Genomic DNA, 26404 nt, shown 5'->3' with positions numbered 1-26404 from the left:
TGGCTCTTGACTGACGATAAGAGGCATTCATGTCAGGATGTCGTGGTAAAGAGATGCCTTATATAGAGCTTTACTACCACCTAGTGGACCCTGAAGCACAGCACCTCCTGCAGATGTACAGTATTGTAGTGGAAGATGTAGGTGGTCCAAGGTGGGCCTCTGCAGTTGTAAATAGTGTTCTTACACGTGTGTGACCACTCCGGTGTCCGCGACCTCTAACCCCTGAAAGCTTAGCTTTACCACCTGGGGGGGGGGGGGGGGGGTCTGTTCTTAATCTTGCGGCACCTCCAGCAGGCTGGCACACAGCTCTCTCACTCAGTCTTCATGTAAAGAACCCCAAGATCCACTTTACGCACATACAATTACATGTGTGTGTGTGTGCAAGGTCCTCTTCAGTGAACAGCTCCATTACAAAGGTATTTGACGTTGAGGGTTTTTGGGACTATCCTGAGTGGCTCATGTTTCTAAGTGTTACTTTTATATACTTGCTTGTTACAAAGTTTGTTTATATTAACAAATACCTCAGATAAAACACTGTTGCAGTCAAAGTTGAAGCGTATGCTCCTCTGTGTAAATTCTGCGTATCAAGGTCTCCCGTTGTGAACATCTTTGCGTAGTGTTTCTGGTCCGTAGTCTTGTGTTTCACCTCCGATGTTTGATTGCTTATATTCTGAGGATGCATCATTTTTCCGCAGTGCAAGTGAAGGCTTGTCTCCACATCAGTGTAAATAGGACTCAACACAGTAAAACTGGCTTTAGCTGTTGTTTATTTTGGGCTTAAGCACATCTGGGGTGTGTTATGAGTATGACTATAAGGCCCTCTCTTCCCCTCAGATCCTCACAAACACTCTCCCTTTCTCTTTCTCTTTCTCTCTCTCTCGCTTGCATTGTGCGAAATAACAGAAGCTGTCATTAAAGCTATGAAATGTCTTGAAGTCCGACATACAAGTGGGATTTTGCATGTGGCTACTTTGAAAAGGACAGATGGGGACATCGGGCGATGTAAAAAAACAGGTGTGGTATTCAGTGAGCGCTCCTCAGGTGCGTCTTTTCAATGTCTGCACGGAGAAGCATGATATCACCGTTTGACTTCATCACGTCCGCAGCATCATTTCTTTTCCTCCTCCGTGACACCTCAGACACACCCCCCCCCCCTCCCCCACACACTCTATTCACTCTAACTGCCTTACCGACTAATGATCCTCACCACCCACCAGAGCCATCATATACAAGCCTTTGATCAGTTTTATCCCTCACTTTAGTATTGTTAAAAATAAAGATACAGCAGCAACAAAGGGCCAAAATGTGTCTCACTCCCACTGCCTAGCCTCCTCTCTTTCTCATTATCTATTCTCTTTTATTCCCTTGTCCACATGCGGTACGGAACAATGCAGCGCAGGCGGACAGGGTGGAGGCCCCTGACAGGAGTGGTAACACGATGACACACCAAAGGCCAGGTGAGTGAAATCCCCCTCCACACCGGGACATGTGTCACAGTCCAGCCGTGTCTCCAGCCTCTTTTGTGGTCTCGCGTCTCTCTTCTTTGGCTCTCGACGCCTCCGGCCATAACGATAAAGCTCCCATCTGCTGTGGGGATGTGGGTCTTTCTCTCTCTGAACTGATCCCTCACTGCGGTTTCCCCTTTGTCAGATATGCCCGATCGCGTTTCACTTTTGACACCTCTCTGTTTTACACTTGCGACAGGTACGAAGCTCCTTCTGTTCTCGGAAGAAATGTATTGGAAATGCGATAGTCGTCTCCTTCCAAAGCGCTGCCCTCTGCGCCCTTGTCCCCCTGCAAACTGTATTTAGAGCTGAAAAACAGTTCTAAAGGAATGCATGAGTGTGTTGATCCCCACTAAGAGTTGGATAATTGACCCTTCGGCTGACCTTTTATCCACTACAAAAGGTGCAACTCTGAATTTGCTCACAGGAAAATTCCATGTACTTTATTCTCTAACTTTTTAATGCTACGCAGTCTGCAAGACTGTAGCATCCACTAAAGAATGTTTCCATGGATCTGCCCGGCTATCTCTCTATCTATCACCTGTCTGGCTATCCGAACAGCCATATATCTATCTATCTGTCACATCCATTTGTGAGACTGTCGTTCATTCATAGTGTTCTCAGCTGCTTCGGTGCGTCAACGGCGTTGCTGGTGATTCTTCACACAAACTTTGCACATGCCAATTGTTAGTAACATGAACCGCCGCAGCATCCTAACCTGCAGTGAGATCGCCTGTCACAGGTCAAAGAGACAGCTGTAGTGTTTTCAGACTCGGGCTTAAACTGATAAAGTGTCTTAGAATGGCAGTGATGTGTGATATGAGGCAAGATTATCTTGTTACAGTCATGATAAAGTTCATGTGTTGGCATGGATCTCGCCAGCCTCCAAAGGTCTGTCGTCAGAGTCCTCTTGAATAAAACCACAGGATTGTGATCCAATAAAAGTGTGTTAATGGTCTAGATGTTGTTCTCTTAGAGGCGAGACAAAAGTATGCCCAGAGCAATTCAATGTCTGACACCTGAACCTTGACCTATGAACTCAAGTGTATGTCTCCAGATACTTCAGCGATCAGGTAGACTCAAAACACCGAATGAAAAGAGTTTGAAATGTGGTCCCGGCCCTGAATGACTCACTGCCTTGCCGAGTGCACTTCATGTCCTTGGAGCCAAACAACATTGTGATTACCAAATAAACCTGACCTCCATTTCCTGATAATGATGATAACGTGCACAATTCTCACAGCTTCCCTTTTTCCTAATTACCTGCTCTTTATCAGCAGTTCACACTGTGAAGTGTCATCAATACTTCCTGTACATCTACACAGGTGTGTGTGTGTACACACTAACGTGTGTCCCAATTTATTTTTATTAATCAGGACCCTCTTAAAAAAAGGGTAAAGAATTTCTCTATCAAGGTATTCAATTTTTATTAGGATGTTTACGTTCTTGTTCATAAGATACAATATCCACCAAGGTTATAACAGTTGAATTAGTTCATATCACATTACAGCTGATTGGATCCAAGGATCCACCTTAACAACGAGTAGATATCGCTAATTTATTTGACCTTGGAAGTAAATAAACACTGCAAGTCAACTTTCCCATAACTTCTATTCCCAAGTGAACTGATTAGATTATCTCGGTATTACATCCAATTGTCTCCTCGTAAGCTCCATTCTGTTTGTTATTGTAAGCCTTTTGTTACGTGCTCTTCATGAAACAAAGTTCAAGGTTGACTCACCTCACTGTTCATTACTCGAACAACTGAGCAGTGTTTGTCTAGTGGCATGACTGGATATTAATACGTGCTAATACTCCTTGTACTTGAGTCCATGTTGGAGTGGTGATGTCATTTAAAAAGCAGTGAAATATGAAACACAGGGAAACGCCACTTCTAGTTTAGCATAATCGGGAGACATATTTCTCCGGGCTGGTAAAGTTCATCCTCATCTGTCTTTAATGGATTTAGACGGCCGGCAGGACCAGGAGTTTATACATGTGAACATGGGTGGCCTCAGTTAAAGTCTGAACTTCTAACCCCGGCAGTGTGAGAGCCTTGATCTACACACGGAGGTGTGCGTTTTCTACTCTTGCAGTAATGCAGTTGTGGGCGTGCGACTTTGTGTGTGTTTTGTGAGCATTATTGTACAATGCAGGATTATAACTTCAGCATGGAGGTAAAAAGTAAATCCATTCAATGGAAATATAAGATTAGAGGAAATTTGTCGTGTATAAATTTGCAATGACAGTAACAAAAAACAACAAACAAAAAAACAAAAAACAAAAAATATAAACAAAAAGATAGAAAACAAAATAAAAAAAACAAAAATAAATATACAAAACAAAACTATAACATACAACACACAACAACAACAACAAATCAAATAAAAAACAAACAAATAAATAAAGATTAAAAAAAAAAAGTGGTGTGTGTGTAGTGTTGCAAATGAAAAATGTGTGTATGTGTGTAGTGTGTGAAACAAAAGAATGTGTGTGAGTGCAAGATCAACATAGTGTAAGTATTCAGTTATTGTTGTAGTTATTGCACTATGATCTGGCAAGAGGTGATCTGTTGATTTACCATAAAGCAGTTCATGGCCAGCTATAACCCAGATTGTCATGAGTTAGAATCCCACAGTCATTGATGATGCAGAGTTTGTGTATATCCTTAGGTGTCTGTGTGTACGGTATAATTATAAAATGTCTCACCTGTATGTTTGAAAAGGCAGAAAGTCATTGGCAGATTAATAATACATTTGTTGTTGTTCTTACAATAAAGTTGTTATTCATACAGTGCCACTGTTGTAACTGTAACAGACTATTTCTCTTCCCCATGCACCTTGGAAGAGGGCGACATGTGCCGGAAATTAAATAAAAATGTACACATATATCACATATGTATATATATGTATATATATATATATATGTATATATACTTATATATACATATATACATATACATATATAAATATACATATATATATACTTATATATATATACATATATACTGTATATATATACACATATATGTATGTATAAAGAAAATATATGAACCAGGGGTAATGTTTTTCTCTCCTATGAATGAATTTATGTATCATCTGAGTGAAAGATTTGTCTCGTATTCACAATTCAAACAATTTCCAAGGTGACTGCCCTGTGAGATTTACATCAAAGTGGCCATGTGGTCATGCGGCTCTGATCAACTGTCCAGTCTGCTGAGAGAGACATAATATCCTCTGGGTATTACTGACAGGGAGCATGATGTGTGTGTCGGTGCCTCGGTGTATGCATCTGTTGTTCACTGTATGCATTTGTGTGTGTTAGTGTGTGTGTGTCACTGTGCCTATGTGAGCGTGCACATGTACACACAGGCCCACGTGTATGAGTGTGAATGTGTATGTGTGTCACAGTGTATTTATGTAAGCGGCTGACATAAATACATCAAGGGGAACACACAGCTGTCCAGTGCCATGTTTCTTAGGGGTTAGGACCTGAAATGGACTGTGGGACTGTTCCTCTTATTGGGTCACTTCATTTTAACTTCCTTTCAGTGAACTTGATTCCCGGCGCGAGCCTGTGCCAGACTGTCGTCTCGTGCTTTCTACAACGAATATGCAGCAGTAAAGGAAACGGGGACTTAGCAAGTCCCACTGCACAGCCACCGGAAGGCTGCGGTGAAAGGGAACTGCTCTGATCTCCACACATACCGGGCTGGATTAGAACAGGGAACCAGAGCAGAAACAGGATCCGACCCTCTCTGCTATCACTCTCTAACCCTGCCGCTCCTTCCCAAAGACATCCTCAACACTTCCTTCTCCAATTAGAGTGACCTTGTTACGTTGGGGACAGGGGAGCTTTGTGAAAATCAGGACGCAGCTTTGTGCACCACACTTTTAGCAGAGCGGTCCAGCGAGCGGGCCCGGAGACGAGAGGTTGTAATCAAAATAGCTCAGTTCAAATCTGTAAACCGATTCAGATACGCAAGGCAAACGGACAACCAGTGACGTAACCGTGTCCCTTCCCCAAGGGAGCTTCTCATCATCGCCCAGTGGTTGTGGTCAGCACTTCGCCAGGCCTGTTGGTTTAGTAACACAGTAAGAGGAGGCCCTGGCGGACACTCTTTGAATCCTCAAAACCGTAAAGCCAGCAAAGAGACTGACACTGTGCCACCCCACATGCCCAGTCTTCGATGAGGGGCGCCACTGACAGCTGCCAAAGGTCAGGGGTCAAAGTCATACCAGGTAGATATCAGCGGTCAGGATTACAGGCTGCCGAGGGCAGGCAGTGAGAGATGCTGGGGGGCTGAATTTAAAGAGTTGAGCAACTCTATCAGCCTAACCACAGCCCATCCTCGGCGTGTCTGCAGGCGTCGTGTTGTGTGTATGTTTGGACACGAGGCCGACCGCACAAGATACAATACATGCACACGTATCCTCGGAAATGTCTTAATTCAATGCATCTTTTGTCATGAATGCAGCTGAATGCAGACAGGCCTGGAGGTCTCCAGGGTTGGGACGGGGGCCAAGATGTCCCAAGTGCATCTCAGAGGCATTCTATGCATCCCGCCTGCACGGAGGGAACAAATATTTTCACATTCAAAAAAATAGGACGAAGTGTCGTAAATGCTTTCAGGTCAATAACTTTTTCAGCGTTCTACTCCCCTTGAAGGACCTTGAAGTCATTATTTCTATCATGGGCCAATAAAGTCACTGGTCCGTGGGAGCCAGCTTTCTGGATTCCAATTAGCTCATCGGGTGATAATTCCTTCCTGGACCAATAATAAGCTCTTCACACGGCCTGCAACTATTGGCAGGCTAGTGCGATGTAATGACAAGTTGAGCCTTGATGTAGCATTGACCCGAAGTGGGAAACAGAGTTGAATCAACTTTTCAAATCAGACCTCATACTTGACAAGAAAGACAAATTAGTGTGAATAACTCCGCCTACCGTTTACACTGTACGGCCCAAAGTGTACATGGTGTAAATATACAGGATGTAGTGAAAGGAGCCTAAAAGGACATGTGGGTTTTTAAATGGCTCCCTCTCTCTACACATTTAGTATCTGTGTCTGAGAGATTTAACCTTCCTTACTTCCTCCCTTCTATTTATAACAGTGTCATAGTCCTGCCTGCACTTTGATAGTACCAAGTGATCTCATTTACACACACTCGCTCACACGCAAAGTCAAACACACATACTCCTGCAAGCACATACTTTTGACTGCACACAATCTGTGTGTGAATGATGCCAACAAATACTCGTAAAATGTTTGAGCAGTGACTGAAACAGATGGATATACTGCTCCGAATGCCACAATTTGGCGCCGTGCCACATCGGAATTGTAGCATGTCCTAATGGATCAGCTGAAAGCTATGTGAATCCTTCAGTATCTGCCCTGCCTACCTGCTCTCTGTGTCTCCGTCTCTGTGCCAAGGTTGATCCGGGGCTCTGTGCCCGCTGACAGCTGAGCTCACTCTGGCAGGCAACCGGCACTCCTGCACACAACTACATGCAGAATACATAATGAGAGGCCGCTGTCATGATTGGCAAAAGGACAATGATGTGGAGTTTGAGCTGCCATGCGTCGGGTGGACACAGTGGAAGGAGAATCTGTTAAAGCAATCTGACATAAGTGAAGACTTCCTCGCCACTTAATATATCACAAGGTTCAATTCGCTTTGGTCAACATCTGAATGCAACAAATAGACAAATAGCAGTCTGTTAATTATTGTGTAATTGAGTCACTGAATCACATTTTATTGGTGTCTCTGTCTTTGTCTCACATACCGCTCATCAAATTGTCATGAATGGTTTTTATTGGTATTCAAACACACTACAAACATCATGGAATCTGCATGACGTAGCCCTGGCTGTTGAAGATGCTCAATAAAAGAGTCCCGACATGTCTATTGACTCCTCATGGTTCTCAACGTGGCGACGCTCGGATTACAACGACAACACACACAGTGGCATCTTTTTCTCTTTTCATAAGACGGCATTACGGAAATATATCTTTACATAGCAAATAGCTATTTGCTGCATAATTAATGATGCTCTGAATGTTTAAAATCATATTTGATATTGAAGATATCACTGAAAACAAACTAAATTAACTTTATACATGTGTGCATTTTTCTGGAACAGATCGTTCACTTTATAGACCTGTTCAAGACCACATCTGGTCTTCCTTTTGTTCTGCTTTGAACAACAAGAGGCTAGACATTTTTCATGGGTCATGATCTAATTTTACTCAATGATTTCAATAACCACACACAGTCCCTGCTGCTTTTTCAAAGTAAACTGCGGAGCAGAGGTATAAAGCAGTCACTGTCATGTCCCTAGAGCTATTTTGACATGTGCTTGCAGTGTATAATTCTGGGGAAAAGTCCAAATAAAAACACGCCACTCTTTGGCCATGAAGGGATGCAGCTGGTGTGGAACATTATCGATGCATTGTATTCCACAAGGTACTCACCGGGTACCAACATGTGGAAGCAGAAGATGTCCCACACCAGCAACTCCAGCCGGCACTGTGCATGTGGCCCAGTCACCAGCATGTCACAACAACGAGGTGTTGCTGTGACTAAATGTTTTCTTCAAACATGAATGGAAACAACCCAAGACAAGAAAGCATGAATATAAAACCACATTGTGAATAGTGTTTGATTTATTTATATATATATATATATATATGTATATATATGTATATATATATGTATGTATATATATATATATGTATATATATATATATATGTATATATATATATATAGATGTGTATATATATATATATATATATATGTATATATATACACTACTGTTCAAAAGTTTGGGGTCACTTAGAAATGTCTTTATTTTTCAAAGAAAAGCACTGTTTTTTCAATAAAGATAACATTAATCAAAAATACACACTATACATTGTTAATGTGGTAAATGACTATTCTAGGTGGAAACGTCTGGTTTCTAATGAAATATCTCCATAGGTGTATAGAGGCCCATTTCCATCAACGATCACTCCAGTGTTCTAATGGTACATTGTGTTTGCTAATCGCCTAAGAAGACTAATATCTAATTAGAAAACCCTTGTGCAATTATGCTAGCACAGCTGAAAACAGTTATGCTGGTGATATAAGCTATACAACTGGCCTTCCTTTGAGCTTGAAGTTTGAAGAACAAAATTAATACTTCAAATATTAATCATTATTTCTAACCTTGTCAATGTCTTGACTATATTTTCTATTCAATTTTCAATTAATTTGATAAATAAAAGTGAGTTTTCATGGAAGACACAATTGTCTGGATGACCCCAAACTTTTGAACGGTAGTGTATGTATATGTATATATATGTATATATGTAAAGTATATATACATATATACATATATGTGTGTATATATACATATATGTATACATATATGTATATGTAAATATATGTATATATATAGTTGTTTTCGACATGAAAGACTTGACATTATGAAGGCAATTGCAAATGACAAGTTAGTACAACATGTAAACCATACTTTGTTTTTTCATTTTTCTATACATATATATCATAGTTTCTGTACAGTTATAAACTAGTTAGATTCAAGATGTTTTATTTGTCACATACACACACAGGGTGTGCAGTGAAATGAAAGTGGCAATGCTCAGCAGGAATGTGCAAGGGCAACAAGTACACACTATTTACAAATAAAAAACAACACAATATTTACAGTAAGTGTGTGTGTGTGTGTGTGTGTGTTAGATGTGGAGCAAAGTTTTTATGTACAATTTACCAGCAAAATAATGATGAAGTTGGACTCTTTAGAACTCAACATGTTAATCATGTAGATCACAAAATACTTTTATTGAATTGTTGTTATTCTAAGGTTTACTTTTTACGTGTTTTTAACTAGTAAGTTATATGTATTGCATTGTCCTCCTGAGTGACTCATAGTGTGTTGGAATATTTTACTCATCAAAGAAGACATTGTGAAGTTGGAATGAAACGTATTAAACAAGCCGACAGATGTCCAACTTTTATTGCATCGCACATGTAACAGTGACTCATCGAATCATTTGCTTTGTATTAAGTTTGATTAAGCAGAAACAGCTGCATTGATCTAGATTGTGTGTCTGATTATTGTTATACCTTCGTAAACTCTGTGGGGAGTCCCTGTTCTCATAAATATGTCATTATGAGGGCCTGCCATCGCTCTGTGGAGGCGTGACATCGAACATTAAGGTGCTTGTCCGGCCCGTCAGTGACACACATGATGAAAGAGGGCTCTTCTGTGCCAACGTCTCTTCCTTACACCCCATGTGGTGGTGATTCGTCCAGCTTACTCATGTTTCTCCTCCAAACAAATTCATATGTATTATTGTCACTCAAGCATTCGGCTCAGGGGACTGATGACTCTCTTTTCGACTGTACTCTCGCATAAAGGAACTCTGTGAGACGCTTCTATTTTCGGTGACCATTATCTTCTCAGATCTCCCTGTATGAGACAGAGCTGTGTCACAGAGGAATCCTCTGGTGACACTGCTGCAACATATCAATAAACAATACGGCCCCTGTGTCGCATCTCTGAGCAGGCTGTGTCCGAGCCGTCTTAAGCGGTGTTATGTAAAAACATCAAAATCATCTCTGATGTGAGATCTGCTCCAGTCCTCCATCTTCTGCTACCAAACAGACAGCGACCATCACAATAATGAGGAAAATGAGCAGCTACCACGGTCTGTTGTTTCCAATGCAATTTGTTTTAGTTTGGATTATCCCTCCAATTATTTTTCCAATTGATCATTTATTCTATAAATTTAAAATCAGTTTCACAATCAGTTTCTTCAAGCCAAGGTGACGTCTTAATATTAGCTTTTTATCTGACTTTCCCCATCATCATAGATATTGTCATAGTAACAAAACAAGTGCTAATTCGTCATTTCTGTTAATTAACTGACTCATTTAAATTTGTTTTAGTGTTGTGATATTCCTCTACAAATGGAATTCAAGTTTTTCCATGCATGAATATGAATGGCCATATCACATTGAATAAGACATTTATAAATTGAATACAGTGTATGCAGTAATGTTGTATTAAATGTTGTGTTGCACTGTTTGTTTATTTATCATTATCATACTTTCCATATATTACCATTTACTATGTAACAATACTTGTTGTATAATCAGTATCATATATATATATATGTGTGTGTCTTACATGTTTCCACATTAGAATATATTTGTTGTAAACATTATATATGACAGGGGGGTTTGCTAGATAAAGCACAAATAAGAAATAACTAAAGATTTAAAACACCTAATAATATATTAACTAGATATGTATTTGTAAATGTAAGTAAATTGGACACTGGATACTATCGAGTACGTTAGATTTCTCAGCTCTGACTTCTCCGAACAACTCCTGGAGAGATTCAAAGAACCTTGAAGAACTAGAAGCTCTGCTTTCTAATGACTCACAATTTTTTATATAATGTAATGTATAAGTGTGGTTTCCTTTCATTCATTCTTTTTACCTGCATGTTCCTGTTCAGGGTATATGAGCCTGGAGGCTATCCCAGCATGCACTGGCACGGCAACATTGCAACCAACTGTTTAATGAAAAATGTTATAATCCTGTTGAACCCTGTTTATTCATTTGATTTGTATGAATCTAGTTATAGTGTAGCTGAGTCGTCCACTCACCATGAACGAGTGAGATGCTTCAGTGAGCACAAGAGGGCAGAGAGAATTATGACTGGCGTGAAGGATCGCCTAAATCACAGGAACTGAGCTGACAGAACATCTCAAAACATCCTGTCAATAAATGAATAGGTAAGTATGGAACTTGTACGAAAGGGGGAATATCATGAGAAACTTATCTTTTCAGTGCGTGTGCGCTTACATAACTTTTGGTTTTCTGGAGATCTAACAAACCAACAACTGGGCTCTCCTCTTCTTGTGTCAGATGCAGGCTCATTAGAATAAACCGTCACATCCGAGTATCTCCACCCAATTCCTTTTGCAAAGGTGTGCCAGATTTTTCTCAGAAGCAGGCTAGACATTATTTCGGGAAAGCTTAAAGAGACAGGCTCTAAAACGGAGCGATTCAGACAGACACTATGAGGACAAAAACACAAGTATTTTTTTCATGTAAACATGTTCTAGTAGAAACTTAAAAAATATAGTTATGAACCTGAACATTTGTATTATATGATCCCCTTTAATATTAGGAATATATAAATATCTAATTACAGAAAAAATACAGACTATTACAATTGCATTACCATGTTAAGACATTAGTCTAATAAAATAGTTGAGAGGGGAAAGTAAAGTTGCGGAGGATCTGTTCCTGTTACAGCAGGACATTAATAACAGAAGAATGTCAGCAGGGAAGCTGGGTCATATAGACTCACCATCAACTTATTCTAAACACCGGAGATAAATGTGCCACTGAACAGACACTTTATTACATAAACCTGGAGTGGAAAACATAAGCTATATCAAATGAGGTGAAAGTCGTGGATAAGTAAACATAAACGTAAACATTGATATGAATTCAGATGGTTTTATGACAACAAACAGAATATTAGGTGTCAGTTAATTCAATGAAGCCTTGTGAGAACATGACGGAACGGTATCCATACAATTAGAACTTGGCTCAGTACATGCAGATACTTTAAGAATGGGTAGGGCACACATAAATGCTTGAAAGAAAACATGTATTGACAAGAAGCTTCAGCTCACGAGCATACATGAGCCTAAATACCACCGAATGACAGATAAGTCAGTGTGGATTTGAAGCGTCAATGCTGGGATTTTTCCCCTTTTATTATACAGACGTATTTAGAAGCATTTTCACGTTAAATTAAAACCAGAAAGCTTCTCTAAAAAGCAGGCGTTTGGAAGGAGTCGGTCTCCTCTGGCACTGATACACTGTAATTTAATTATTTTTAATATTTTGTTTTATTTTTTAAAACTTTTTTTATTAAACATAATATGTTAAATGTAATATTAAATAAATATAATGTTAAATTTAATATTTTATTTTTTCTACTATTTATTTAAAACATAATTTAATGCCCAATGTAATATAAAATAAAATAATAAAAAATAAAATACCTAAAATACATAAATTAAATTTTTTAAAGTTAAAATCTTAATTTAATCCAAAGTTGTTTCAAGTAATCATATATCATAATAAACTAAATGTAAATTAACGATAAATTTTTTAGTCAGTATCATAACGATCAACTTGTAGTGTAATGAAAATCACAAAACTTCTAAAATCAATTTGAGATAATAAAACGTTTTGGTGAATTGTATGCACTCATTATAGTGTCGTCAGTCGTTACTTTACTTTGGTCTCCGTGCCCTTGGGCACCAGAGGTTCAGTGGTCGGTAAGTGTTTTTTTATTTGTTGATAGTGATATGTTGCTTGTTTATTATGTGTTGTTACATCATGTTGCAAGTGTAATAAGTTACAAAGTGTTTTTAAATAATTAAATATGCGAAGTGTGTTTAGTTACTTCATTCCGTTATCATCCGAGTGACGTCAGCTCTGTCTCAAAGTCTGTCTCAACTTCAGCAGTGGCTGGTTTGACCAGAGACACAAGTGGCGAGCAGCACTGACCTCTCGCGGAGTCTGTCTCAGCAGTGTACTAGCTAACGCCGGCGAACGGCATAACTACAGGCTAACAGCCAACGTAATCGGGGAGGCACCGGGTGTCACACTACTGCCCTTTGTTCGAGAGAGAGTGACTATGAACGTAACGCTACGCTTAGAACGCGAATCTGTGTTCCGTGCTTCTCTGTTGGTTACCAGCGCCAGCTGTTATGCCGCTGTGACTACTCCTTAGCATCTCTGTGCTTCTCTGTTTGTTTTGTTTCTGGCACGTCTTTTAAATTGTTGTTATTGTACCCCTATGCCTGGTATAGTATTTCCTTTTTTGATTTTTGGTGTGTTGGTGTTTGCTTTGTATGCTGCATATTGTGATTGTGCAGATAGACCAACAAATGGTTAATTATTGCTATGTTTTGATGTAAAGCTGTCCCAATGTGTGTGTCTCAGGTCAGGCAACTCACAGGCTGTTGCATGGTGTTTGTCAGTGCATGGATAAGATCGTGTTCAAAAAATATGTAGAAAAGAACTGTTGAAGAAATAAGCAGAAAATCTGATTGAAGAAATAAAATGAAATAATATAATTGCTATATGCATCAGCAAAATCACAATCTGTTTATAAAAAAAAATTAAAAAAAAAATAAAAAAACTTCAACCAGAAATTTTATTAAATTTAAAGGTTAAGAAAATTATATTTTATATATAAAAATAGGAAAATAGAAAAATATCTTCATTCATTTCTCTTTTCAAAACAAAGTTCTTCTTTTCTTTTTCTTCCATTCTGATGAATGGAAGTTTTTTTTATATTTTTAAAGTAATTGTTTCAAATTCAAAATTTTTATTTTAAAAACACAATATAAAATTTTAATCAGTGTTTTTATTTTTTGGTAGATCTGTTGTTTGGTAATATAATGTTTAACTTGTTATGTAATTAGTTTTTTATTAGTTTTAGTGTTTTGGTAATTTAATTTAAATTTTTTAAACTTTTTTTGTTTCTGGTTTTTTTTCTTTCTGGTTTGTTTTTTTGAAATAATCTTAGCCTGTAAATACTTTTCTTGCCTTCTTTGCCTTTTGTTAGACACTGCTTTCTTGAAGCAGCACACTTTCCAGAATCAGCCCTCTTCATGCCTCTACATCATTGCATTTGCATGTTTCAGACACTATCACATATCAATATATCACATTCATATTGTTATTGTACAGACCATTTTCAGAGCACTCATTTAGTGTTGCCTCATTTATCAGCATATGTCATTCAACAACCCTGCAGTACAACAGCAGCAATAGTTCATTCAAGCATTGAAAAAAATGAAGCACACACATGTCATCTCTGAGTTTAATTGAATATCCTCCAGTCATCTCAAGCGTCAAATGCATAAAAGTCATAACACCAATGCAGGTCATTGATCAACTCTCATTGTATATTTGTCAGTACTCTTCAAATTGATTCAATCAGTGATTCTCCCATAAGAAACTTGGAGATCTGGAGGAAAACCAGGATTTGTGGAAACAGGTGCCCAGAGTGAAGAGGCACAGTCACAGCCTGTGATCCTGAAGAAATCAACTTAAAAACAAACAGCCTTATCTTTCAACTTTCTAAAGATGCAGGCTATCCTTAACTCTAAACTGAACAGCTAGGGCCACAATCAAATCCAGGAAATATCAGATTATATGAATCACAGTATTATTCATCTCTTTAAATAAAATTTTGATTCTTATTCATTAAATTCCGATTTATTGCGCTATAAATGTAATTGAGATTTTCAATATTGTTATTTATTAACAAATTTGCTATTGTTTTCATTGTTAATGTTTTTATGTTAGAGAGGATAATCAATATGCTGAGCTTAACCGATTCTATATGACTTTTAATGACTTATCCACGACTAATGACTTTAGAACTGCAGAAGGGCTTATTTATCAGAGAAAGACAGGTATAGTCTGTTTTAGCCTCACAAAAAAAGATGTTCTGTGAAAGTAAGAGAAGCTATAAAGTAAAACAAGTTGTTGTAAAAAACAGCAGCCTGTAAATGTCCTGTGTTACTTTTTTCTTTGGTAATGGATTTTCTCTGTGCAGGGTTGGATTTGTGATTTGTTCCCTCTTCTTATGAGATGTTTGTCTCCCCTGTAAATGACCTTGTTTTCATTTGGAGGCCTTTGTTTTTTGCCACTTGGTTTGTTGTTCTGTGATCCATTATGTCATCTTGGTCATTTGTTCATTTCATTCATTCATGATTGGTCTCTTTTTGATGGACTTGCAGGTGCCAGTGGGTGTAAAGAGCTGTCACACACAACAACCTGTGAAAGTACTGATTATTGAAAGTGATGTCATGGTGGTTCCCCCAGACTTGGCGATGCCTCTTAGTTGGTAGTTGATGCATTCTTGGATTCATGTATGCACTCCTGGTAGTCACCCTCACTTATATGTACCACTACCAGCTACCAAAAAACTTCTTTTCAAGCCTAGAAAGTTCCAAGAAAAGATCTTAGTCACCCTAGTCTTAATTCTCGAATGAGAGACTGCTCAAGCTGCAAGGTGTTACAAATTAAAAAAGGTTCAACATGTTCAAGTTAAAGGTCTATGATCACGTCTTGCAGCTTTATGATGCAGCGCCATCATGTTGCAATGTGTTGTGTGTGTTTGTGTGTATTATGGAAAAAAAAAAAAAAGGCAGAGGTCATGGTTCTTGCAGGTTTATTACATTACATGATTTTTTACAAATTTATCATTCATTTAATTTTACGTGTTTGCTGTTAATTCGTGTTTAATGTCAATTTATCATTACATGCGTAAAGATCATAAAGATTTTTTTTATTTTTTTATTTATTTTTTTGTTTGAAGTTGAAATGTTTTATTTGTTGTTTATATTCATTCAAATAATTAAATTCGATCAGCATAAAAAAATTAAAGTTTTTTTTTTTTTTTTTTTCTTTTTTGTTGAAATGTTCTAAAACAGTTCTGTTGTCTATAATCCAAAATGCTATACTATATACTCCAAGAGCATTGTTTTGTTTTATAAATAAAAAATGTGTGTATTGTTTTGTGTCCAACTCTAAGCTTTTAAGCTAGTATTTTTTCAAGTATAGTTTTTCAATTATTTATTTTAATATTGCAGTGTAAAAAAATGTGTGCAAAATGATGTTCATAGTAATAGATTTTGAGTTGTTAAATTTTGAGTTTAATAAACTCAAATCAATTTGAAAAAAAAAATTAAGTTTCGAATTAAGTCTTTAGTTCTCAAATTTTAAAATTTAAACAAAACGAAACTCGAAAACATTGGTTTGAGTTTAAAATGGTGTGTTTGTGTACTTTGTTTTTTTTATTTTTTTTTTTTTAAGTTCAGTGAGTTGAAAACTTTGGTTTGAAAACTTACTTTAACTAAAAATAACTGATTGAAAATAATTGACACTAATTAATTTAAGCTAATTTAAGCTGTACAAAAAAGGTAAGTCATCAAACTTTTAAAGTTTTTTAAGCAATGCAAAAAACATTTAAAGTTCAAAAACTCAAAAAATTATATTGCCTCAAATTTTTTGAGTTCTACTAACTTACTCGGGTTTACAGTGTACACAATGAGTGTGATTCCTAAAGCACTGGGTAAGCTTGTGGAATTCAGTTGTGCACAAGATGAAAGGCGAGTGTACCGCTTGTAAATCAAGAAGGGTGATGGAAAGCCTTTCTCGGGTGCCACATCTTAGCCGGTTCAGAGTCCTTTTTTGTGGTCAACGTGGTATTGCCCCAGGCCCACCTTGACAAGAAAGTGCTTATTGAATGACCAGATAGTCCCATGAGTTACATGTGTAATAGGCCTACAGCTGGAGTGGAACACATTGCCAACATAAACACTCTGTGCCAAATGCTCCTCTTCGCGTATTTACAAACATGTTCGAGTAAATTGCAAAGGGAAGTGGGACTCCAATTGGAGATGCGTGTGGCCATCAGACGGAACATGATACCGGCGCGCAAGGAGAGCGCGCAGATCAGGTTAGAAACATGCATCGCAACAGAACATCTCCAAATCGCATTCCGCGTATACTGAAATCTAATCCGAGGACACCAGGATGTGTGACATAATCCTCAAGACATCTGACAACTGCGCTCCTCCGAACGGGGCTCCAGGGGTGCTTTGGAGACATATTTGTGGACCTCTGTTTGCTCTTGCGGGGATATATAAGGGGCGGACACCAACTGCCCCAAACGTCAGAGCGCACTCAACTATAAATCTCTCCAAACAGCCCTATGCGCGCGGTGCGGTGTTATGCGCAGACATCTGTCCCGCTTCAGTCCAGTATGAGGACAACGCGTGTGGAAACTCTTCGAGCTGCATAGACGCGGAGAAATGGAGAATAAATACCCCGATCGGCGTTGTTTACCATGTGAAGATACTGTCATATGTTGGCGACTATGAACATTTCACGCGGTTCTGGATATAACGGAGCGTAAACTGTTTTTTTTATCAAGAGGCAGACCAGAGCTTCTTGACTCCTGGGAAGCCGATTCGTGGACCTTGTGCGCCTTGCTCGTTGCACCGGACACGCTGATGTCTTCATTGAACTCGTCTCAGTCGGAGATGGTGGAACTCTCTCGGATGTCCAACGTGGAAACGTAGCATCCAATTAATCAGCAACTGTACCCCGTAAGGCGCAGTGGCACTTGGTACGCTCTCTTCTAACACCCACCTTTGGACTCCAAAGTGTGGGAAGACGCGTGGTTTTGCCGGATCGAAGAATGAAAAAACTGGTGTGGAATTTCAGCTTTTATTTCTATCGGGACGTAGAGCGACTTTGAACTCGTTTTTAGGGACATTTTCGGATTCAGCTTTGGACACTAAGACGCGTTTTCTCTTTGGGATTTTAACACCAAGCCAAGCGAGTTTCGGTCTGCATGGGCCATATTTAAGGTAAGTGGAGCAACATATTTTTTTCCATGTGAGAGTTTTAAATCAAAATATCCGCATATTCCCAGATTATTAAGAGCCTTACTTTAAGAATTTTCGGTGATATAGAAAAATAAAAATAAAAATGTAGCTTCTGCATTTGTTAGGACTTTTGCACGGCATGTGTAAGCACAGTATTTATCCATGCATAGCTGTTTAGGTTTACTGCAGACTCAACATGCCATTAGACAGAGTCACGTAAGCTTTGGGGATCGCCATCTGGCCAACTCACACCATTATTTAGGCTATCGTTGCCAACACGCTTTGTGCGTGCGTTAACCAGCGCATTTTTGTGTAAGGCGCACCCTCCGTGCCTCATTACTAGAGCTCGTCTGATATCACAACAACATGAATATATCATCTAATAATCCTGAGCAGGCGGCTGCTGGTCATTTTAAAACAGAGTACTTTTACGCACACATTTACGCATTATTATGCATTACATTAGTTCTATACGTCTCTCTTGACATTATCAAGTCCTTTTGACCATGTTTTTTTATGATGAATTTATTTAGAAGGACCTAACAGGTTTACTCTGATATTCATATTTACAACTAACTCCACTATGAGACTAGCGACCAAGTGGAGTTCAAAGCCTCTTGGCATGATGACACAGTTATTAATACAGAATGAGTCAGGGCAGGTCTGGCCACACCGTTTCAAGCTCTTTGCTGACTTCATTATAAACAACAAGTGGCCTACATTCTGATTGGACAGTGGGTGTATTTAGATACCTGTATTATTATTTTCATTTGTATTTTTTATCATTATTTCTTTCTTTTAATTTCAAATAAAAGAGCCTCTCTTATGTTTACAGCTTTCTTCATAGGAACTGAGTCTAAGATGAAGTTATGGGATGTTTTGGCCACGTGTTTGTTGCTCCTGAGCTCTGTTGCTACACGGCCTCTCTACCAAAACACCAAGAGGACTCATTTCCCCAGCAGCTTCAGTGATTCTGCGTCCCTGTCAGTGGAGGACGAAGAGCCGACGTTCCAGCGTAAAGATCACAACCTGCAGGAGATCTCCATGGAGGATCAATGTAAGGCACGCGGCATGTTTTGACAACATCTCTTGCGAGGTGCAGTCACTGTCTTAAATGGTGGATAATTGGCCCACATGGGGCTCACATTATCATCTTTATCTGCGCTGCTTGTGGAAACCATTATAATAACATGCAATTAACCATTTAATCATACATCTTTCCATCTCATTGTCATGCAACGTGTTGACTTTTGAGAGGAGAAAGCACATACAACTCATCCTCATACTGCAGGTGGCATTTTGTAAACAATGAAAATTAAAAAAGGGCCAGTCAGACACCATCGGTTTGCTGGCCAAGTCATTTACACTCATCACACTTGAGAAGCAGCCGGTGAAGTGATAGCCATGTGGGTTGAGCCAACAGTGGAGAGTCCTACATTGATAAGGCTCTCACACAGGCAGCTTATCAGATGGAAGATCTGCATTTGTGTTTTATTGCTGCTGGGGGTTACAGCACACTGATGTCAAAACAAGCCAGCAGCATGAATAAGAGTATGAGCAGCTCTGATCCCAGAGGTTGCTCTCCACATTTCCCTTTCTCCCTTTGTCTATACGTTCACCTCGGCCACTCTGAAACATAGAGACCCGGGACCTCCGCCCATCTGCCAAAAGCCAGAAATTACAGTTTTAGAGATTGCAGCGTGAATCACGTGGCAGACGAGAGGCTGGACAACACCGGAAAGTTTGAAGCACCGAGTGAGAGTTCTGTGTTTACGTTCATTTTAACAGCAACAGTGGGCAGGAATATATTTTGTTTGGATCAAAGTGACACAGTATCATCTTCACACAGAAGTCGACGCAGCCAAAAACTAGATAAGGAATGGAACATTTGGACAAATGTTTGTCCCGCCGCCTCATATTCTTGTTTGGACCGTGGTGACATCACTGATGTGCTTGTCACCAAAGACCATTAACTATGCACAAACGGTGTAAACAAAACTGTCGCCCTAACCGGGGACAGGTCTGTTGGTTGGCGCGTAACATCAAAACAATTTAGAGTTTTCTCTTAATCTTCTCAGGCTAAAATCTGCAGGCAGCAGCTGCACGAGGGCACCGGTATTGTAGTATTCAGCCAATGACCAATTTGCACCTTGAAACACTTCTCAGGCTGCTACCGGTGTGTCGGCAGGTGTACACTGTTGCCACCCTGCCTGTCAGATGACGCATAATAGGAGGTGTCTAAATCAAAGGGCAGGTGTCTCTAAACAGATTGGCCCGGGCTCACCTGATATACGAGCAGCGGCCCAATCATCTGTGCAGCGCCGGTCGGATCCGATGGCTTGTGCGCTGCCAGAGGAACAGGTAAGACAAGAGAGATGGGTGACAATACAATATAGATGCTGTGACAACCACAACACCACCTGCCAGATGTCGCTCCCCAGTACTTCCTGACACGCATCCAAACACTCCCAGGTAATGTTATCGGAGTTGGACCAATTGATTCACTTCGGAACAATATATCTTCATGATTGGCAGACGTAGTTCAGAGCTGCCAGACCTTCAGGCTTCGGAGGAGGAGAGACTTTCCTCCGTAATAGAATCAACATGCAACACAGAAGGGTCCAAGACGTAAGTCAGTTCTCATCGCTCCGCGCAGCAGATGGCGGAGAGCGCAGCTGCTGCATGTTTTGAGTTTAGAAGCAGACTACAATCCTCCAAATGACCCAGAGCATATCATTTCCTTTTTATTTGGTCTTTGAAGTGTTGGCGTTCGAAAATGACAATCATGAAATAATTATATGACTGCAAAAACTCTCTCTCACACTGCGTCTCGTGGTGGTGTAATTGGTGCGTAGCACCACAGGTAATTGGTGTGTGGAAGCAAACAGGGTTCAAAGAACCCGTCCGCTATTGGAAACTAATGGAGGCAGCGTGCCGGCCGAGATTAGTCATGCAAAGTCAAGTCTGCCCACATCCCATCATTACAGATGAACAACTCTTCTTCTCTGACTATAACAAAGTGGAATCGACAACACCCTCTGAACTTCAGCCTCCAACTCATCCCCCATTAGCCATCTTGAAGAGTCAAAGCAGTGCACCTGCACTCAGGTCCACGAGAACAACTCTGCCCGGCTTCCTCCCCCTGAGACCTGCCTAGAAATCAGCATTTCTGATCTGCACATTTCTCAGTATTTATGGACATTGTCTGCATATTTTTCAATACTTTAAAGTGCAAATGCTGCCTGGCGATTAAGTGAAAACTCGGTAACAATATGCATCATTCTTTTCTCCCTGATAATTTCTCTGCATTGATTCTAATCTGCATGTTGTTTATACATCTGTATTTGTGCATTTAAAGGAGTAGTTTGACCGTTTTGTGAAATATGCCTCTTCCCTTTATGGTATATAATTGAGATGAGCTAAATGAGAAGATCAACACCACGCTCACATCCGTACACATTAAACAAACAAGATACAACATGTTAACTATTTATCGTTCGACGTGCTAGAAGGTGAATTGTGTTAGAGCCAGGTTAGTTTTCTACATGTTCACATGTTATAAACGATGTACTTTACTGGCTGCTGGCTAACAGAAATACCATATGAAATATATTCACTCCAGTAAATGAAAACTTAAGAAAGCATGGAGTTCTTTGGCTCAGCCGCTGCAGATATGATAGGAAAATACAGTTAATTCCTATTTAACAGGATGCTGCTGACTTTGAATCCAAACGTGCCATATTGCTTTATTATTTACATTTACCCCAAAATAAAGTTCCCTTTTTAAAAGGTAGCGCTTTTTAAATTAAAAACCCCAAGCTTAGCTCCCAACCCTTTGCCCCCCCCAAGTCTTATTGAACACAAGATTGTTCTTACTTACAAGCATATACTGTATGTGTGTTCTTCTGCTGCGATTGAGATTTCTGATTTGTTGTTTTATTATGTTTGATTTGTGTTTATTTTTTCCCCGCGGTGATAATTAAACTTTCACCATATCTTCTCATAAAGTCTTTGGAAGAAGATCATCATTATTATTATCATAAATTATTGTTTTAATACCAACTTTATAAGGGCATCTGTTTCTTCTGTACCTTTCAGATGACATTGCGGGTCCCTATCCAGAGCAGTTTGATGACGTGATGGATTTTATTGAGGCTACCATTGGCAGACTCCGGAGATCAGAGCCCAGCGGCGGCTCCAAGGGACGGAGGGAGCAGAGACAACGGGGAGCGGCGAACACGGGAGGCGCGAGAGGCGAGAGGAGAGGACATGGCGACAGGAAGCGGGGTCGGGGACGAGGGGGGAAAGGAGGACGAGGCGAGAAGGGCCGGGAGGGGATCACGGTGCAGACGCGAGGCTGCTTGCTGAAGGAGGTCCACCTCAATGTGACGGACTTGGGGCTGGGCTACCAGACGAAGGAGGAGCTGATCTTCAGGTACTGCAGCGGGCCCTGCGTGGAGGCGGAGACCAACTACGACAAGATCCTCAACAACCTCACGCACAACAAGAAGCTGGACAAGGACACGCCCTCCCGCACCTGCTGCCGGCCCATCTCTTTCGACGACGACTTGTCTTTCTTGGACGACAACGTGGTGTATCACACACTGAAGAAGCATTCTGCCAGGAAGTGCGGTTGTGTCTGATGAAGTGACCGTCAGAGAACTAAGGATCTCTGACCCGCCGGTGGGATCTCTGGTGGACGATGGTCACGCCTGTTCGAAATAGGAGTGTATCGTCTCTTATTTTTGTTCGCGGTCATCCGAAATGATGGAGCAGCCGTGAAAAAAAGAAGAAGCAAACTGTACATTCAACTTTGAGCGTTCATGCTCAGTCCTTCAGAACCCCGACCAGCATCCACAGGAGGAACTAGACTGTTACACTTCTCTGAGAGGAAAGAAAACGGACTACGTCTGCTTGTTGGGTTTTTTTCCCCGGAGGAATTCATTTTCCCAGGAACATATTTTTCCATGGCTGCTCCTAAGACTTCAGATGAACATGGAGATTTGAGGAGTATATTCAGCTGCAATCTAAATGATTTTCACTCATAGTCTGGATGTTGACATTTACGTTCAGAGCCAAGGGAAGACAAACGCCACAGCAGAGCTCAGCAGAGACTTTTTGTTGCAATGCATTACATAAAATCCAATCATATATATATATATACACATACACACACAAACACATAAATCCATATATATATATATACACACATACATACATGTGTGTAAGAGGTATATTTATTAAGAGGAGAATTAACTTATTGTTATTTATTTCAATCCATTTTATGAAAGAAATTGTCATTTTTCTTATTTATTTAAAAGCTTGGTGTGTCCTCGACGGTGCCACGTGGAGCATTTTCTCAAGCGAAATGTAAAAAGGTGATCCAGAAACTCCTCAACACTCACCCACGAGACCTAATAACGCTTATTCGCTTCACTTAGATTCCAGAGTTTCTCTATTCATGACACCAAATGATCATCATCAGCTATCCCGTTAAGGAAAGGTAGCAAGAGACACAGAGGAGGGGACCAATAGAAGATTTAAAAAAATGAATTGATTGTTGTTGTGGAGCATTTTGAGGGACGGCAGGGTAGATAGTTTCGGACATGTCACCTGATTTATTTTCCAAATGTGACCATGCTAACATAGGGGGGACTTCACAATGACTCTTTGCTGCTGTTCATGTTTAAATTCATATTCCAGATTAGATTCAACCACTCAAACCAGGAGCCATCACATTTAAAACACATTATAATTGTAAAAACGACACGACAGTAGTGGTCTCTCTGCAGGTGCCTCCGAGGATCCATCCTCGGAGTCACAGCGTAGAGAAGCTGCCAGGAGATCTGCCCGGCGGGTACCGACCCGATAGGTTTAAAGTCCACGACACTGCGTGTGGTTCTGACTCTGACAGACAGGTCGCAGTCCCCGAAAAGCGATTTGAAAGTGATCCTCCAACGTGAGTCTTAACTAAATATCCCCGTGGGCAAAGCCGTAATGATGAAGGCAGTTTAAGGAAGATCCAGCCACCATGGCGGCTGTCATCGGGCAACTCCTGTAAATACCTCGAGAGTAGCGGCTTGGACAAAAGAGAACGTTTTGGAGATAGAAGTGAGACGATGGGTGGGCCCAACATGCTTCCTACATGTAATAACTAGTTCGGCCACGTTTGTTTTTTCTTCACCCAAACGATCCACAAACATACATCCAGGATAAACATCGAGGCCTTCTGAAAGAAAGCATGTTGCTGTGCCCGTCGTCGAGACCCTGCGAGGGGATGCGCTTTAAGTGGAACAAAGAGCCCCCGGGTCGGTCTTGATGCGAGCACGGATTAGGGACCAAGGTATCTGTGCCCACCCAGCAGCAAGCAAGCCATCTTTACTGTGTAATCCCCCCGCACACAGAACAAATCCACGGCATCAAGATGAATTAAGGCCAAACACCACACAGAGAAGAAGAAAAAATCTCGCTTTTATCACAGCATACCTCATCAATTGGATCATCTTCCCCTTTAACAACTGATTCGAGCGTAATCCTTTCCAGATGAGAATGTGCAGCTCGGAGTCCTCCCGGGAGCCCCGAGCGCCTCGCTCCTTCGATACCATACATTAAAGTGTGTAAACTGTGACCACTCGCCCTCTCATCGTCATGACTGTTGGTCCAACTGTTCCGTGAAACCACGAGTCCTTTGGCTTTGGCGCTAAAGTAAACAGGTAAACAGGTAACGACGCGAAGGAATCCTCGGTGTTAATATTAGAAGGGATCGGATTTCCGTCTCACTCCTTTCGTCGTGTTCGCGCCTGTGTCGTGTCGTCTCACTTGTTTTGTGTTACTGAACCAAAGCTCTCTGCAAACTTTATTTTTGTACAATATTCATTTTATAACTTTTTACAGAATTAAACTCGTTTCTACTAAACAAGCGTGTCTCCTGGTGTTCTGCCATGTACGATAACTCACCGGTGCCAGATGGTGCCAATTTGCCTCGCATGTGTTTACGCAAGCATCATGTACAATCGAGGGATGACAATTTGGGGTTGAATGGAGGAATCGCGAGGCTGTTTGGAGAGACGGCCGGTGCAGTGCGGCGCGCATTCCTGAACGCGAGCCCAGGGTCGTGCAGTAAACAAGAGCTCGCCGTAAAGCGCCGCCGAGCTGTAAATCAAGGCGCCCAAGAATGTTTCCACGTGCAAAGAAGCTCTGGAGATGCTGATGAGAAGATGGCAGCAGGACAAACAGAGTCATTAAGCGGGGGCTCAAGGTGTGTATACAGTGGAAGTCATACAAGAGATGTTTAGTCCAAGTCGAGTCTTGTCGTAAAGTCTCGAGCTTCACAGGTTAATTTCCTCAAAATGTGGAGCCTCTGAATACTGACCGTAAATCAGTGGTTTAAATGTTTTTTTAGTTTTTGTACTTTTGGCCAAATAATTAAACATGCTCCCATCAGTCATTTTATATTAATAATGGAACCACTGACCATGTGTGTGTAGAAGGGGTCGCTCGTAGTGACAACCAAACACGGAAAATTATCAACCAAACTCAGCTCATAATGGTTTTTATTCTTGTCTCGGTCACGTTGAACGGCCTCCCGGAGCATCGTTTTCAGAAGTATCTGTTGTCAGCATCAGAGAACAGGTCCAGCTTAGTGTTAGTTGAGACCAAAAACAGAACCACAAGAAGAGTGAATATTTGTCAATTAAGAAGATATAGAATATCACCAGCCTCATCCTTTAGTCCACACGACCGGGTCCCGTGTCCTATGCGTTTGTTCTCGTCAAGTAAAATGTGATTTTATCCAACGTGCATGAGGCCCGACGGTGATTGGTGACGGCTTGTGGCCACAAAAGAACGTTTTCTGTGGGACTATTTCTTGGGTAGAGAGATGGCCAATGGAAACTAGTCACAACGAGTTCTGTGGAATATTTTAAATAAAACTATCCGAGGTAGAGTTGTTTTCGCACATTTTGATGCTTTGAGCAGCAAAGATCTCACGTTCCGCTTCTCTGTATCGGAGGTATAAAACAGCAGGTGTTGCGAGTGGGAATGTGTTTGTAAACTCGGATGAAGAGACCCTCTGACGGGCCTTTAAACGGCCGCACCTGGAGGCTTCGGTTTCAGCTCCTCTTGTCCCCGTGGAGTGAATCAGTCAGCGGCCTCTCGCTGAGGGTTGAGAACGCTTTTTGTCAAGTAGAGCTTGACGTCAGCCCCCCCCCCCCCCCCCCATGAAGCACATCTTCTCTCAGCTCGCCACTTTAGTTGCTCTTAAAAACATCACTCTTTGTTTTAGTCCTTCCATATTTCTTGTCCTGGTATTTCTGTCTCGTATTCATTTTTATGGCAACAGGAAGTTTGCCAAGACACTGAGACGTTAGATTGTCTGCTGGGGTCAT

The 26404-nt window shown here is 40.6% G+C and overlaps 1 protein-coding gene across 3 annotated transcripts; it reads left to right on the top strand.

Annotated features, from left to right (window-relative positions):
* The first annotated feature begins 1406 nt into the window (after positions 1-1406).
* On the top strand, positions 1407-24985 carry gdnfa (glial cell derived neurotrophic factor a). 3 transcript variants are annotated; one of them, XM_056433353.1, is made up of 3 exons: positions 17279-17999; positions 18853-19074; positions 22116-24985. In XM_056433353.1, exons 2-3 carry the CDS (start codon positions 18879-18881, stop codon positions 22658-22660), a joined length of 741 nt encoding a protein of 246 aa, XP_056289328.1. In that variant the 5' UTR covers positions 17279-17999; positions 18853-18878; the 3' UTR covers positions 22661-24985. The 3 variants fall into 3 exon arrangements, with proteins under 3 accessions (XP_056289329.1, XP_056289328.1, XP_056289327.1); XM_056433354.1 differs by lacking the exons at positions 17279-17999; positions 18853-19074 and adding an exon at positions 1407-1457; XM_056433352.1 differs by lacking the exon at positions 17279-17999 and having other exon boundaries at positions 18727-19074.
* The last annotated feature ends 1419 nt before the right edge of the window (positions 24986-26404 follow it).

Source organism: Pseudoliparis swirei, chromosome 15, assembly GCF_029220125.1.
Source record: "Pseudoliparis swirei isolate HS2019 ecotype Mariana Trench chromosome 15, NWPU_hadal_v1, whole genome shotgun sequence".
NCBI lineage: Eukaryota > Metazoa > Chordata > Actinopteri > Perciformes > Liparidae > Pseudoliparis > Pseudoliparis swirei.
This window is presented reverse-complemented; position numbering and strand designations above follow the sequence as displayed.